Source organism: Nicotiana sylvestris, chromosome 9 (assembly GCF_000393655.2).
Source record: "Nicotiana sylvestris chromosome 9, ASM39365v2, whole genome shotgun sequence".
Lineage (NCBI taxonomy): Eukaryota > Viridiplantae > Streptophyta > Magnoliopsida > Solanales > Solanaceae > Nicotiana > Nicotiana sylvestris.
Genome location: NC_091065.1, coordinates 133,440,149 through 133,456,100, shown reverse-complemented (window position 1 = coordinate 133,456,100; position 15,952 = coordinate 133,440,149). Strand labels below are relative to the sequence as shown.

General features: G+C 39.0%; 1 protein-coding gene across 6 annotated transcripts; it reads left to right on the top strand.

The window, feature by feature from the left end:
• The first annotated feature begins 205 nt into the window (after positions 1–205).
• On the top strand, positions 206–15,559 carry LOC104245621 (uncharacterized GPI-anchored protein At1g61900-like). Of its 6 annotated transcripts, none has more exons than XM_070155798.1 (8): positions 206–489; positions 1,866–1,945; positions 2,646–3,500; positions 13,328–13,573; positions 13,676–13,690; positions 14,753–14,896; positions 15,039–15,086; positions 15,327–15,559. In XM_070155798.1, exons 2-8 carry the CDS (start codon positions 1,933–1,935, stop codon positions 15,395–15,397), a joined length of 1,392 nt encoding a protein of 463 aa, XP_070011899.1. In that variant the 5' UTR covers positions 206–489; positions 1,866–1,932; the 3' UTR covers positions 15,398–15,559. The 6 variants fall into 6 exon arrangements, with proteins under 6 accessions (XP_070011899.1, XP_070011898.1, XP_009799549.1 ...); XM_070155797.1 differs by having other exon boundaries at positions 1,866–1,991; XM_009801245.2 differs by having other exon boundaries at positions 208–489; positions 1,866–1,991; positions 14,756–14,896.
• Positions 15,560–15,952: the final 393 nt, after the last annotated feature.

The following is a 15,952-nucleotide window of genomic DNA, read 5'->3' as shown; positions in this document are numbered from 1 at the left end:
GTCAATCATAAACAAGTCTGATATAATGCATTTCACTTGGACCCGAACACCAAAAAGTGCGGGGTCCATCCCATTTTTACGTGGAAAAATCAGGTGGTTTGATGGATCTTCCCATTACACAACCGCAGGGTTAACACTTCATATCATATATATATGTATATATATATATATATAAAAGAAAATAAAAAGAGCCACCGGCAAAAGAGGACATCCCCCCCTCGCACCCCCCCTTATTCAAGCCGCGGCGCCCCACTTTATCCATCATTGAGCTCAACACCTACTACTTCCCCTCCTCTCTGATAATTATTATAGGGTTCTATTGATATTTTCTTGGACATTTACCCACTTTCCAAATATAGTCAAATTTGTGGGTTGATTTTCACTTAGAAAAATGGTCTTCGTGTTCTTGATTGTTTGAACCCTTGCCTGCCATTCTTTAATGACAACTGATAAGAACACTTTCTGTTCTTTACCGGGTTTTCACTTCAGGTTCATCCTTATCATTTTCTTCTCTTTGTTTCTTTCTCTGTATGTGTATATTTGTTTTTGGCTACTACCCGTTTGGATTTGCTTATATTGCGATCTTAGGGACTTAAGCTACATTTTCCTTTTTAATTTTGTTTTCTGGTTGTTTCGCTCTTGAGTTTTGAAACGAGTGCTGAGGGGTATGTTTGAGAAGTGTCCTGTATGTGTGTTTTTTCATAGGGCTGATCTATGTGCATAGAAAGATTAGGCTTTTATGAAAGATTTGGTTTTCTTGTCTTAATAAGAGTTTTATTAGTGGTATTTTCAAGTTTCTAGCTGTAACTTTGTGTATGAGAGCTATTCTTTTTCTCATAAGGAAGAATGGACAAGTTTAAGGTATGAATACTCTTTGTAGTCACGATCTTACACCGTTATTGGGATAACTTGGACTGTGGCCTTAAAATGGAATGCAATTATGGGAAGTAGGATGAGAAAGGAATAATTGGATGATGGTGATATGTAAATATGCCATTTTCTTGTATCATTATGTGACACCCTAGTGAATCTTATATCGACAAAACACGAGAGAGATGCGTGGTATATAAGTAGACAGACCTTAGGCTCTAGTGACGCGTTTTAAAGCCATACAGGTCTAGGCCCAAAGCGGAATATCACTAGTGGGCTGAGCTGTTACATATGGTATCAGAGCCACTCCGCGTGCAACCTTGAATGGTGGTGGGACAAACCCTAGGCGAATCCCACATCTACAAAAACGGAAGAGATGCAGGGTATATAAGTAGACAAGCCTTAGTCTCTAGTGACGTGTTTTAAAGCCGTTCGGGTCTAGGCCCAAAGAGGACAATATCACTAGTGGTTTGGGCTGTTACACATTATTAACCTTCCAATTGTGAAGTAGAAATTTTAAGACCTGGAAAAGAGTGAATTTGAACCTCCATTACTTTTCAATTCTGCATACGGCAAACTAGGGTAAGACAATGATGAAAGAGAGGCAATTTAGAACATCTTAGTCCGGTTCTTTCCTTGGATTCTATGGATAAGAGTTGCATTTAATCTGCTAAGGTCGCTTATGGCCTTACCCCAGTTTACCATTGCAAGCTTATCAGTTGTCTACTCTGCAAATGGTTATTAATCTTGCATGAGATGTGAGTTATACCTGGCTAGATGTTTATTTAATGCTTCTCCAACAAGAAAATGATGCATTTAGACTGCCTTGTGGAGGGTACAAAGCATGTTATGCTCCTCTCTGTTGTAGTTCCTCTTTCTTAATAATAAGATCCAAGCTTATATATGGATGGATGCCTTTGCTTTATAAGGTGATTTAGGATTCTATGGTGTTGCCTGATCTCTTCTGCATTATAACATGGTTCGATCTGGTGTAGGTATTGCGACTTAACCAGCTCAATTGGTGTACCATCAGCCGACTAAAGGTTCCTGTTGCACGTCCCCATGTTGCCGGAGGGTTAGTGGAGTCATGGCTTGTATAATGATTGTTAGTCGTCTCAAGGGTAAAGCACTGGGCTCATGAAAGTTTTATGCTACACTTTCCTTTATCCGGTAGGAGATCGGGAAAGACAAAACTTCACACTGTCACTCTGCCCTCCACCCGTGACCCAAAAGCCACCTGGCCTGCTCTAGATTTTCTTGGGCTTTCTGTTTTGTCTCTTAAGAAATGGCATCATAGGTGTTTCCAGTTTTTTATTTTACAAGTTCATGGTTATGCATGCAGTTATAGAGAAACTCTTTGGTCTACAACTCTTGTTGGTCACATGTTTTATGCCTGATGGTGGCTTTCGTATTTTCCTTGTTTTCCTCGATATGGTAAAAAACCTTGTGGTTTGGAGGTGGAAAGTCCTTCCCACTAGACAATTCCTCTCTTGTCGGCTTTATAGTATCCATACTGAATAGAAAATGATAATTGCTGAACCTTAGTTTTGATTGCCTCGTTTTCTTTGCACCTCAATCACATAGTTTATTTTCATGATGATTTTTTCTCAAGTCTCAAGCTACATAGGATTTACTTGGCATTATTACATGAAGTAACCACTTTCTAAAGGTAATTGACATATCTGAACTCGTATAGAGTTCTGTGCATGTGGCATCTCTATCTAGGCTTTAAATTATGTATGCTTGCTGAGATACAGACTTTTCTCATATTGCAGGTTCGTTTTGCCACCTGCTGCTAGTAGTTGCTCTCTGGTTGTCTAGCTATCAAAATGTAGTGGCTCTGCCTCTGTTACCTAAACCTTGGCAAGCCCCTTCCATGTCTGAACTACCTAGCACACCTAACAGTGGAACTTTTCAGCCAATTGACATATCACCCGCTATGATCCCCCATTATCCTTTTCCTGGAGAACCTTTGCCACCAATGTACCCTTCCTTCCCAAAGACTTATGACCCTGTCTTGACTGGAAGATGCCCTGTAAATTTCTCAGTCATTTCGAGCATCACAGGAAAAACAGCATCTGATTGTACTCAATCTTTGTCTACAGTAGTAGGGAATGTAATATGCTGCCCGCAGTTTAATAGCTTACTCCACATATTCCAGGGATTTTACAGCAACCGTTCTGATACTTTAGTTTTACAAAATGCGGTGGCTGATGATTGTTTTAAAGATATCATCAGTATACTAGCCAGCAGAGGAGCAAACAGCTCCTTATCTAGCATGTGTTCTGTAAAGTCGTCCAATCTGACTGGCGGGTCTTGCCCCGTGAAGGACATCAGTACCTTTGAGAAAGCATTAAATACAAGCAAACTGTTAGATTCATGCAGCACAGTTGATCCTCTGAAAGAGTGCTGCAGGCCTGTTTGCCAGCCTGCAATTTCTGAGGCTGCACTTCAGATATCTGGGATAAAAACGGCTCTCAGTGATAAGAAGAACATAGTTGGAGCACCTAGTGAAATTGACACTCTTAATGATTGTAAGGGAGTGGTCTATTCATGGATTGCTAGGAAACTAAGGTTTGAGGATGCCAATACTGCATTTCGGTTGTTGTCTTCCTGCAAAATTAACAAAGGTAAGGATTTTAGCACATAATAATGAACTTCTTATTGATTATTGAAGTGCTTATGTCTGGTTCAGTTTCATAGTGCACCTTTCTTCCAATCCTTACTCCTCTGCTCTTCATGCTACATATTTTCTGCATTCTCTGTTAAAACCTTCACTGTTCTCTTATTCGTGTTCTTTATGACATGGGTATTGGATTGAGGATATAGGTTCTAATGGCTGAGACCGCAATGGAGGTCAGAAAGGGATTTGAACTCAAGCTTGTGGTCTTTATCCAGAGTTTAAGAAACTATTCTTCTGGCTGTTATTTGCCAAGTCTAAGTTTTCTGCTTAATTTGAATGGTGAAGATGGTTATTTTTGAGTTAGCTTTCTCTGCTTTTAAGACAATTCTCAAATGTTGGCCCCATTATATATCTCTTTTTGTGTTATGTTCGGCTCTGAATGTGCTTGAGTTCTTATACTACAAGAGTTTTAAGCCATATTTTGTATGTTATGATTCTAGGGTCCAACGTCAGTCTCATTATATGGAAGAGTATTAAGCTGTATTTTTCTATGTTAATTGATAGTCTCATGATGATCTGGGTAAGGTGCTTCTTTGAAAACCTGTGGAAAATTTTGGTGGGTCTTAAGAATTAACTTTATCAACTATATTGCGGTACTTTTTTTGACTTCTTTGGTTTTGCTCTCATTGAAGTCTCCCTAGGTAGAGCAGATCATGGCATGAAAACCATGTTATGACCTATCAAAGCAGTTTAGGTAGAAGATTTTCCATAATTACATTGTAAAGGACATTGGGTGAGCCAATCCGTGCTTAGAGGTGAAAATGACTGACCTTGTCCCACTAAATGAATGGAAAGCTTAGGTGGCTCAAGTAAGACTACTAGATTCATATGTGAGAGTTGAAGGACTCAATTACTAAATTCAAGCAAGCCATGTGACTGATATTAGCAAGTCACTTCTACTGTGGCTTCTTATGGCTTCACGACATAGGGTTGTAAAAGCTCGTTGATTAGACATCCGATCCAGTAATAACCATTGGATTTATGCTGGTTTCTTTGCGGACCAAGTGTATAAGTGCTTATGTTCTTTTATAGTTTAAGAGTTGCCGTTGTTAGGAATCAATATCTTTCTCAAAAATTTAAGTCGTTGCTAGGATACCAGCAAGTACTTGTGTGATTATCTAACGCATTTGCGGATCTAAGTGTCATAGTTGTCATCACGCAAGTCTTAGGATTCGCGAATAAGGACAGGGGTAGAGTTATACGTTTAATAAGTATATTAGTATGTATTCCATTATTTATTTAGAATTGCCCAAAAATACCTCATTCAGCAATGTGATATAACTCAATTTCTATTAATTAAATTTAGTGGCCAACAATTATTGTGTAATTCTGTATTGCTTTTTTATTTTTAATTAATTAAATAATCATGGTTTACTACTCAACTTTATTGAATAATTTAGTAAAACAATTGAATCAAAATAAGTCTAAATAACTTTTTGTAAATACGTTATCATTTCATTCTTTATGTACTATATATATGTGTGTGTCTGTGTGTGTGTTTTAAGGCTAAGACAAGCAGGCCCCTATCTTTGCAATTCGCTCATGATTTGAAATTTGGTAGTAGCCCAAAAAGCTTCTTTTTACCACTTCTCCATGGCTTTTCTTTTCTTCTTCTTCTTCCTCCAAATCTGGGAAAACCAGAAAAGCAATTGGAGTAGCGACAACATCAAAAGCAATCGGAGTAGCGACAACATCACCTTCACTTCGTCACAAGATTCAGAACTCATGTCGCAGTGACGGGCAAACTAGTGATGCCTCCCTCGCATCTTTTTCCTTCTTTTTCCCCCTTTCCTCTCCTTATATTTTTCCTTCTTTACATTCTTCATCTTCCTGGTTGGAGTACCTTACTTTGCGTGACCAAAATCTATACAAATTCCCACTTATGCCGTGTTGTGTTTACACTGGTTGCTAGCTGACCTCAATTTGCACATCCTTCAATAGTTAGCATCTTCGATTCATAAGTTTGTTGTTTCCTCGCCCTCAAGGCTTTGGTTCAGCGATGAGAACACAATACATGATGTGTGGGTTAGGCACATGACATGATTTCAGACTCTTCAGTAAAGTCCAGTATTTTAGTGGAGATTGAGGACCTATTATTATGAGTTTGACATCGTGCTCCAGGTGGCCCTCAGAGATTTCTAGGTTACAAAATAATGTTAGTTTTGTTTCCTTGTTTATTCTCTATTTTTGTGTTTTAAGCTTTAATAGCTGTGTTTGTTATTTCTCTATTCTAACTTTTAAGCTTTATTTGCTACTATTTGGTCCAACAACAACAACAACAGACCCAATATATTCCCACAAGTGGGTTCTGGGGAGGGTAGTGTGTATGCAGGGCTTACTCCTACCTAGTGAAGGTAGAGAGACTATTTTCAATAGACCCTCGGCTCAGAAAAGGCGAGAAAGAAGAAGAGGAAGAAGATGAAGAAGAAGAGAAGAAGAACAAAAAAAGGAAAGAAACGGAAGAGAGAAGAAAAGGAGGAAGGAAAAAACAAGTAGTACCAAGTAGTAACAACATGGAAATATGATAACTGAGGCGAACTAAACAACATGGCGTAATAAAGATCTAAGAATATGAAGGCACATGAGTGCTACCAATACTTGAGGAGATACTTGGAACTATCTTTCTTGGGGATAAAAAAAGGAAAGAAACGGAAGAGAGAAGAAAAGGAGGAAGGAAAAAACAAGTAGTACCAAGTAGTAACAACATGGAAATATGATAACTGAGGCGAACTAAACAACATGACGTAATAAAGATCCAAGAATATGAAGGTACATGAGTGCTACCAATACTTGAGGAGATACTTGAAACTATCTTTCTTGGGGATGACTTGAGTATCAAGCTTCACATCCACGTTCGCTTCATGAGTCCCGTCACTGAATCTGCACTTTAGGTCTTCTGTTTTGGTCCTGCTCAACCTCCAAACCTCCAACCTCTTTCTCCCATTCCTCTTGATCTCCAAGTCCATCAATAGGAGCCTATGCTGGGTCGTGAAGTACTCACTCTTGATGACCTTGCAATCAATGCATAGACTTGTATCACATATCCTGCACAGAAGGTAATCAATTTGAGTCCTGGCCACTATGCTTCGGAAGGTGACCAGGTGCTCCTCCCTTTTCGACAAAAACTCGAGTTAGCTATCACCAAATCAAAAGCTCTAGCGAAATCCAACAATGAGATACCTCATTCGTTCCTATCCCCAAAGTCGAACCCGCCATGCACATCATCATAACCTCTAACAGTAGCCCTAATATGACCATTGAAGTTCCCTCTAATGAATAGCTTCTCGGTGTGCAGGATACTACGCACCACCTCGTCCAAGTCTTGCCAAAATTGTCGACCTCCTAGTCCAAGCCTACTTGAGAAGCGTACGCACTAATCATGTTAACAATAAACCCTGCAACTATCAGCTTAATACTCATCAACCTATCGTTTACCCTCATAATCTTGACCACTAGCTCCCTGAGGTCTCCGCCAACTGAAATACCTCCCCTATTCTTGCCCCAGCGCCTCCTGGGTACCATAGGTTAAACCCGTCTACATTCTGTGCCTTATACGCACCATCTAGTCTCCTGGATACATGCTATGTTGATCTTCCTCATCTGAAAAATCTTACCTAACTTTATAGACCTCCCCGTCAATGTCCCTATGTTTCAGGACCCTACTCTCATCCTAGAGGCTCCCTTACCGATGTACTTTCAAGGTTTTGCGTCTCTCAAGCACAAAGAAGAGAGAAAAACAAAAGCACCTCGCTACAGTTTTTCACAAAACTAGCGAAAGCGCTCTTCAAACTCATGTTATAATAATGTAAGATGAAAAGAAACTTCGCCTACACGTTCTTCAATTCTGCAAGATTGCAAGAAGCCTTGAATAAAGGAAGAAAAGTGAAATAAAAATTAAATCACGTTTTTGAAGTAAGAGCTTAGAAATATTAATCACCAATCTTTATTTTCAACATATTAAGCCCTTTAAATAGGCCTTATAATGAGTAAAATTGATAAGGTTAAGGAAAACTAATCCTAATTAAATTAGAATAAAAATAAGGTTAAGAAAACCAATCATAACTAAAATAGGAAAAATAATTCTTGTAGGAATGGATACCAACTAGCAATCCTAGTTTGACTAGAACTACAAATATAATTCTACTAAAACAAAAATTTAATTACTAGGAAACAAGAAATAATAAATCCTAATCTTTGAGGAAAAGAAATCCTAATCTTGGATTAATTCTTGGACTTCTTGAATTTCTTGGATTTTTAGCTTTTTTGATATTGCATCATTCTCCCCTGGTTGAAAAAGACTTGTCCTCGAGTCTAACTGCTTCTATATATGGCGCAAGATTTGCTATAATAAGAATGGGGACCCAACGCTCACCAGGTTTCAAGTTACACTTTGCTAGCTTATTATAAAACTTCTTCTTACAACTAAACTTAGCATGTGGCCGAACTAAATCCTACTTTCTAAGTTTAAACTTTCTACCATGCCTTCTCCAATCTTTCTGTATTGACTATCAAACTTCAATTGGCGATGTGAAGTTATTGGTGTTAGAACTTCATGAAACTTAGCCAACTCCATGCCTAGCTTTGAATTAAGTATGGAGATCAGCGCTCTTCTTGGGTATGCATCAATTGCATCGCTTGTACACCAATAGTCCCTTTGATGATAGCCATACATATTTATGATGTGAAGACATCTTGTTTCTCCAATGTATGGACTCAAATTCTCTATTATCCACTTCTTTATAGGTAATTTTTCCTCTTGTACTATAATATTTCTATGGACTTTGGAATTAACGCAATATGTTTTCTTGTTTGGAATGATAAAGTCAACAATCAAATCAATATTGTGTTGAGCATCTCTGAAAGCCGGAAAGTCAATTACACACATAGTTAATGGATCATCATAAAACTTTGGTGGTAACTCCTCAATTTGTGGATTCAATGCTTGGTCCTCTTTTCTTTTTTATATTGGTCTTCATCAGTTTCGTCCTCTTCATTCCCATTCCCTTTATTATCTGAATATTTATCATATTAAGCATGGTGCCTTGGTACTCTTATGTCTTGGTCAGCTTCAATCTTTTCAACTTGCTCAATATAGCTTGCACTATGCGGTTGAATTGGTGGATATCGGAATGGTAGACGTGGTGGTATCATTGGTATGGTATGTGGTGATTGAAGCACCAAACCTTCAATCAATTCAGTCAGATGCTTTATTGATTCCGTCAAACTATTTAGCTGCAATTTAATTTCTTCATTGTCTCGTTCAAGGACTATAGTTCTTAATTTTTGAATTTTTAATTGAAGATCCATTGAAGAGTATCACAAACTTGCTATTTTCTTGTTTGGTAACACGATGAATAAGACAACAAGGTAAGAATTCGGACTTGGAACTTGCGCTCTGATACCAAATTGATGTACTTTCAAGGTTTTGTACCTCAAGCACAAAGAAGAGAGAAAAACAAAAGCACTCTGCTAAAGTTTATCAAAAAACTAGCGAAAGCGTTCTTTAAACTCATCTTAGAAGAATGTAAGATGGAAAGATACCTAACACCCTCACGTTCTTCAATCCCACTAGATTGCAAGAAGCGTTGAAGAAAGAATGAACAGTGAAATAAAAAGTAAATCACGTTTTTGAAGCAAAAGTTTAGAAATACTAATCACCAATCTTTATTTTCAGCATATTAAGCCCTTTAAGTAGGCCTTACAATGAGTAAAATTGATAAGGTTAAGGAAAACTAATCCTAATTAAACTAAGGTTAAGAAAACCTATCCTAACTAAAATAGGAAAAAGAATTCTAGTAGAAATGAGATACCAACTAATAATCCTAGTTTGACTAGACCTATAAATATAATCCTTATTAAAACAAAAATTAAATTAATAGGAAACAAGAAATAAAAAATCCCAATCTTTAAGGAAAAGAAATCCTAATCTTGGATGAATTCTTAAATTTTTAACTTTCTTGATCTTGCATCACTTACCCCGTTCCCACCTTGCTCCCCAACTCCCGTCCCACTCGAGGACATGACCTTACTCCCTCAGTGGGTATTAAGTAATCACTAGCACTAAACTAGCAAAGAGCGAAAACAAATAGATATAAGCTAAGAATTCGAGAGCTTAAAAACTAGGCGCTACTACGAGTATAGTAAATCTACCTCGTTTCCAATCTACCACTATGCAAGTAGGTAGTTAAAAAATAAAGGCCAAATACATGTGCATGCCCTTAAACTTGTCCATTTATTTCATTTAGACACTTAAACTTGGGATAGTACCTATTGAACACTTGTACTTGAGCTAATCTGTATCTATTGAGCACATTTTTTTGACTTGGCAAAGCATGCATTCTTCACTCTCTTTGAGCGCGTTTGGTGTCTCAAAAATGGGTGGTCCATTCCCTTTTGCTTTTTTCTCCTTTTCTTTTCCACAGAATTCATTGGTGCTCTCTCTCCTCCTCAAAAAGGGCGTTCCAATGCCCTCTGGTTTTCCACAAAATTCATGGTTTCCACTTTTTAGTCCTCAGTGTTCTTCATTTTTAAACCCGTGTTAAATTCAAACACATTGGTGCCTAAACAATCAAAACCCATTTTTTAGAATCATTGTTCTTGCAAGATCAAAATTACTAATAAACTACCTCAACTGAAGAGCCTCGTTTAAGTATAAACAATATCACAACTTTCATATATTCTGCCATTAAAATCCAAAGACATCTAGCAAAACAGAGAACCAAACAAATCTTGCATAATATTCCTCCTTGCTTAGCCACAAGCTCAAAAAAGAGAAGCTTTTTGAGAGATACAGAAATGTCGTAATCAGTAAGCAGCTTTTTTATATCAATTCAATTATTCAATTGCCTTCTTGTTTGATGATCTTTGCCTTCGAATGAAGCAAACGTCCTCTAGATGACCTATAGATGGAAGACTGACGAAATCAGCATGTATTCGGTATTTTGGGGTTCGGTGACCATTGGTCCGACGAAGAAGACAATGGAGGGGAAGAAGTATTTATTTTATTTTATTATACTTATTGCCATGTGTCATTTTATCATTTGTTTTTGCCAAGTCAACTGTGCGTGAGAATCACGCGCTCATATATTATAGCGGGTTGCCAAAAATGTGCTCAATAGATACAAATTAGCTCAAGTATAAGTGTTCAATAGGTACTATCCCAAGTTTAAGTGTCTAAATGAAATAAATGGACAAGTTTAAGGGCCCGCACATGTATTTGGCCAAAAATAAAAAAAGACGATAACTTAAAACTTATGGACTCTAGTTGCAATTACAGAAAGGCAAGGAAGTGTTGTCTGCCTAGAACAATAAATCCAACTACAGGTAGCCGACGAGGCAACCAAAAATAAAGGTTGTGCAACAACAACAACCCAGTAAAATCCCACAAGTGGTGTTTGGGGGGTAGTGTGTACGCAAACCTTACCCCTACCCCGGGGAGTAGAGAGGCTGTTTCTAATAGATCCTCGGCTCAAGAAGACAAAAAGAGGCAATATATTAGTACTATCAACAAAAAACATAGAAATAATAACAGCATCATAAGAACCAGAAAATAGATGAAAAACAATAACAATAACCAGTAAATAAGGCCAGACACAATGAAAAACGGAGAATAGTGTGAACACAACATTAACCACTAGCAGTCTAAGACAACCTTTTCAGACTAGCCTTACACCTGTACAAAGTAGAAAAAATGCTCAACTACCTCCTAACCTACAACCCTAATGCTCGACCTCCAGACCTTCCTATCTAGGGCTATGTCCTCGAAAATTTGAAGCCATACCATGTCCTGTCTGATCACTTCTTCCCAATACTTCTTAGACCGCCCTCTACCTCTTCTTGTACCCGCCAAAACCAATGGCTCACACCTCCTTATCGGGCCATCTGGGCTTTTCCTCCGTACGTTCACGAACCATCTGAGCCTTGCTTCCCCCATCTTGTCATCCATAGGAGCCACACTCACCTTCTCCTGGATATCTTCATTCCTAATCTTATTAATCCTAGTGTGCCCGCACATCCACCTCAGCATCCTCATTTCTGCTACTTTCATCTTCTAAATATGTGAGTTCTTAACTGGCCAACACTCAGCCCCATACAACACGACCGGTCTAACCACCGATCTATAAAACTTAGCTTTGAGTGACGGAGGCACTTTTTTGTCACACATGACTTCATATGCTAATCTCCATTTCATCCACCCACCCCTAACGGTGTGTGACATCCTCGATCTCCCCATCCCCTGGATAACTGACCCAAGGTACTTGAAACTGCCTCTCTTGGGGATGATATGTGATTCAAACCTTACTTCCACGCCCGCTTCCCTCGGCTCCGCCGAACTCCAGGTATTCCATCTTAGTCTTGCTCAACTAGAAACCCTTAGACTCAAGGGCCTGTGTCCAAACCTCCAGCCTCTTGTTAATGCGGCCTCGCGTCTCATTAATTAGAACTATGTCATCGGCGAATAACATACATCATGGCACCTCCCTTTGAATGTGGCGTGTCAGTGCGTCCATCACCAAGGCCAAAAATAAAGGCGGTATCAAACACAATCAAAGTTTGCCGGCGAGGCAACAGGGAGGAACAGAATCACGGTTATGCACGCAAATATGAATGAGCGAAACAGGTAACAATTGCTCAAGAAAGATAGGGCCTAAAATCAAGTATACAAAACAAGCAAGTTATGTCTACCTAAGCAATTACTCCAACTACAGGTTGTCGCCGAGGCAACCAAAACTAACTGATGTAAACACACTCAACAATTGTCGGCAAGGCAACCGGAAAAAATGCCCGCAACTATGATTCAAGAAAGATGGAACCTGGATTATAGTCGGAGATCTCCCAATGCACTGCTATTGCTGCCTGCCAAACATCATCTCGCCGGTGCTCGAGCCTGGTTAAAGTCGTCTCCACTGCGCTGACCAAGATAAAATACAAGTGCACGTATCCAACAAAAATAAAAGGAGAGGAAAAAAAGGGGTCTAGGATTTTCCTGGTTGCAGCAGTTGCTGCGCAAAAAGGGGAGAGGGAGAAACAGCAAGGAGATTGCCGGCGGTCTTGGGTATCGGGGCAAAAGGAAGGGTCGAGCGGGTGAAAGAGAAGACGCGAGGAGGTGAAACAGAAGCTGGAAAGAAAGAAAAGGGGAGAGAAGAGAGGGGTCTGCTACCCACCACACCTACGCCGGCGACTGGTACTGGGAAAGAAAATGGGAAGGGGCGGAAAGGGAGGAAAATAGAGAGAAGGGAAGAGAAAGAGCGTGGAGAGACAAAGAAAAGAGAAAACGAGAAGAAGAAGGGAGGGGGGGACCTTACCTGTGCATGCGCTGATGAGAGGGGTTGACGCCGAAAATCGACCGGCGTGTGTGTGTGTGTGTGAGAGAGAGAGAGATATTTTTTTTTTTTGGTGATCAAAAAAAAGTTCAAAGTTGCTACTATTTGGTCCAATTATGCTAAATTCACTGAAATTCCGGTTAGCTTGTTAGAACTGAGGCGCCAAATTCATATGAAAAGATGCAGCTTTGTTAATGTATTAAAGTTGTATGTAGTCCTTGAAGGGGAATTATCCTTGAGATAGAAATATGCAGCCGTCAACTTGTATGATATTTTCATCTCTTCCCTAAATTAAGTGAGGAGGATAAACTCAGTAATTTGCTCCTCTATTATGCCCAAGTAATTTTTTTGATCAACTTTCTTTTTTTCTTTTTGGCAGAGTACTAACCTTTTAACGTATGTTTTCCAAGCCTTAGAGGCTTCTTTCTAAGCTGTTGTCTTTTGGATGTAGCTTGTCCCCTGGAATTCAAGCAGCCATCTGAAGTGATCAATGCATGCAGAAATTTAGCTGCTCCAAGTCCTTCATGTTGTAGCTCGTTAAATGCTTACATCACAGGGATACAGAAGCAAATGTTGATCACAAATCGGCAAGCAATTTTGTGTGCTGCTGTATTTGGTTCTATGTTGCAGAAGGCTGGAGTTATGACAAACGTTTATGAGCTTTGTGATGTTGACTTGAAAGATTTTAGTCTCCAAGGTGATTATTCATTTTGTGATTTTGTCCATGTATTTATGTCTCTTGTTTCTTCGAGCTGACATTTGTGTTCTTTTCACCTGGCTTCTGTTTGCTGTGGAGCAGCGTATGGGCAAGAAGGTACAGATTCTCTTTTAGAGTCCGAGTTTGGAAGTTGATTCGTAATGTGTAATTAGAGAATACTGAGCTATAGTTTGAATTGTAACTATAATGTGTTATTAAGAAGTATTGGGTGGGTATTACCAATCAAAAATAAAATAAAATTGGCTGGGTGTTCATCAAGCTTAAAAACTGTGTAAGAAACTTATGCACTAACATGGATATTGATATAAGTTGTGGAGACCCCATGAACATCTGATCCGACTCTGGGTCTGGATATCAGTGCATATCTCCAAATGGAAGATTTGCAATTTTAGGTTGAGAAATAGTATTGAAAATATCTTATGAAATTTTGTGTCTTGTACAGCTTAATGATACCCCCTCTTTGTGCTCTAGTGCTGTTTTTTGTCTGATATGAGAAAAGACACTCAGTTGCCGTGCATTCCTGATAGATTCTATGAAATGTTCTCGCTGTCCACATCTTCTGTTGGAGTGGGGGGGGGGGGGGGTTAGGTTTGAGACCAGATTGAATCTTTCCTAACAGTGTGGATCTAACACTCAGTTGATGCGCATTCCCCATAATTTCTGTGAAATGTTCTCTATCCACATCTCTGTTGGAGTGGCGTGGGGGTGGAGAGTAGATTGAATCATCCTAACAGAGCGGATCTACTCTAATCAGATTAACAATTTCTTTAAGAGGCTTATTCGTGATATCAGAATGTCGTTTTCGATGTCCGGAGTTTAGCCATAAAATCAACAGAGCCATTTCCTTATCTATAAGTATCTCTAGTTATGTACATGCCCCTTAGCATAAGAAGTTAGGATCGCACACTATTTGCACATATTCGGTCATGAGAACTTAAAGGTTCTGATTTAGGTTCTTGGGATCTGGAAATTATGTATGTATCTGCTGTTAATGAGAAACAACTTAAAGTTTATAACTCTCTTTGGCTTTAGATTTATATGGAACTGCATGTTACTGTACTGGCATTTTGTTGATGGAAACAGTTTGTGTTTCCAAAGCACAATGCTTATATATTCTTGGTCTAGTTTATACTGATGAAGTTGTTCAAATTAATGAAGCAGGGTGCTTGCTTCGAAGCTTGCCAGCAGATCTGGTGTATGACAATTCAACAGGCTTCAGCTTTACTTGTGACTTAAATGACAATATTGCTGCTCCATGGCCTTCATCATCGTCGGTGACATCCTTGTCTCTTTGTGCTCCTGGTAACTGACTGAAAATTGGCCATCTTTTTTTGCTGATTCCACAAAAGTCAGGAGAATAAAATGAGGCTTGTTTTTACAGAATACTCTATAGCTAGTGTCTCTGGCTAAATACCGTCTTTTACTGAATCACTTGAATTTGCAGAAATGTCTTTGCCAGCTTTACCAACATCACAGACATTGGGCATTTCTGGTGAGGATCTTTCAGTTCCTAGCTTGTTCTTTATGCTCTTCGTTGGAAAATGAGTTAATGTTAGCCATTGGATAGTCTTGTATCCTTATCACGAGGGAGGGAGGGGTTGCAGATGGTGTTTAGCTATGCCATAATGTTATGAGGTCTCAAGGTCGATTAACGGAGTTTACCTCTTTGTTGGAACCAATTTCTTTATTTTGAGCTGAAAATATGATACATGTGTTGTTGCCATGATTGCAGGTTGTCACCTGGGTAGAGTGCATTTCTTTGTGCCCACTCTTCTGTTTTTTGTTTCAGCATTATTGTACTGAATAGAGCCCATAGATAGACAGACACTGGTGGCCAGATCCGATGTATATTTTTGAGTATCCTCATGTATAGCTGCTGTATTTTGCTTACTTATTCGTGCTTTTGCGATACAGATTGTCTGAAAAATTGCATGCAATGTGCAATTTATTCTTCTGCTCTTGCAATCTTTGGAAAGATGTTCAAAACTCCACTTAATTGAGCAAGGTCAAACGGAAAAATTCAATCTTATTCTATTATCTCCGCGTGAAAATAAAGAAAAACATCATTGTGCAACTGCAAATAAACTATGACGCCTAGCGTGGAATGTATTTGTAGTTGAACGAGTGATGTCAAGAACATGCTACAAGGAGAAAGGATGAGGTGGAGAGAGGAAAGTATGGCAACGTGTACTACTTGATAGCTGACATGTGGTAAGTATTGCTAAGTCACCATCCTGCAAAGCAAAGTGGAAGGTCAGGAAGAAGGCTCCGAGTTGTCTATACTAAGGACAAGTAGGGACTTTCCACAAGTTCATTTTGAGTTTCCAGAGAGGTGATCGAGTGTTCGAAAAAATATTT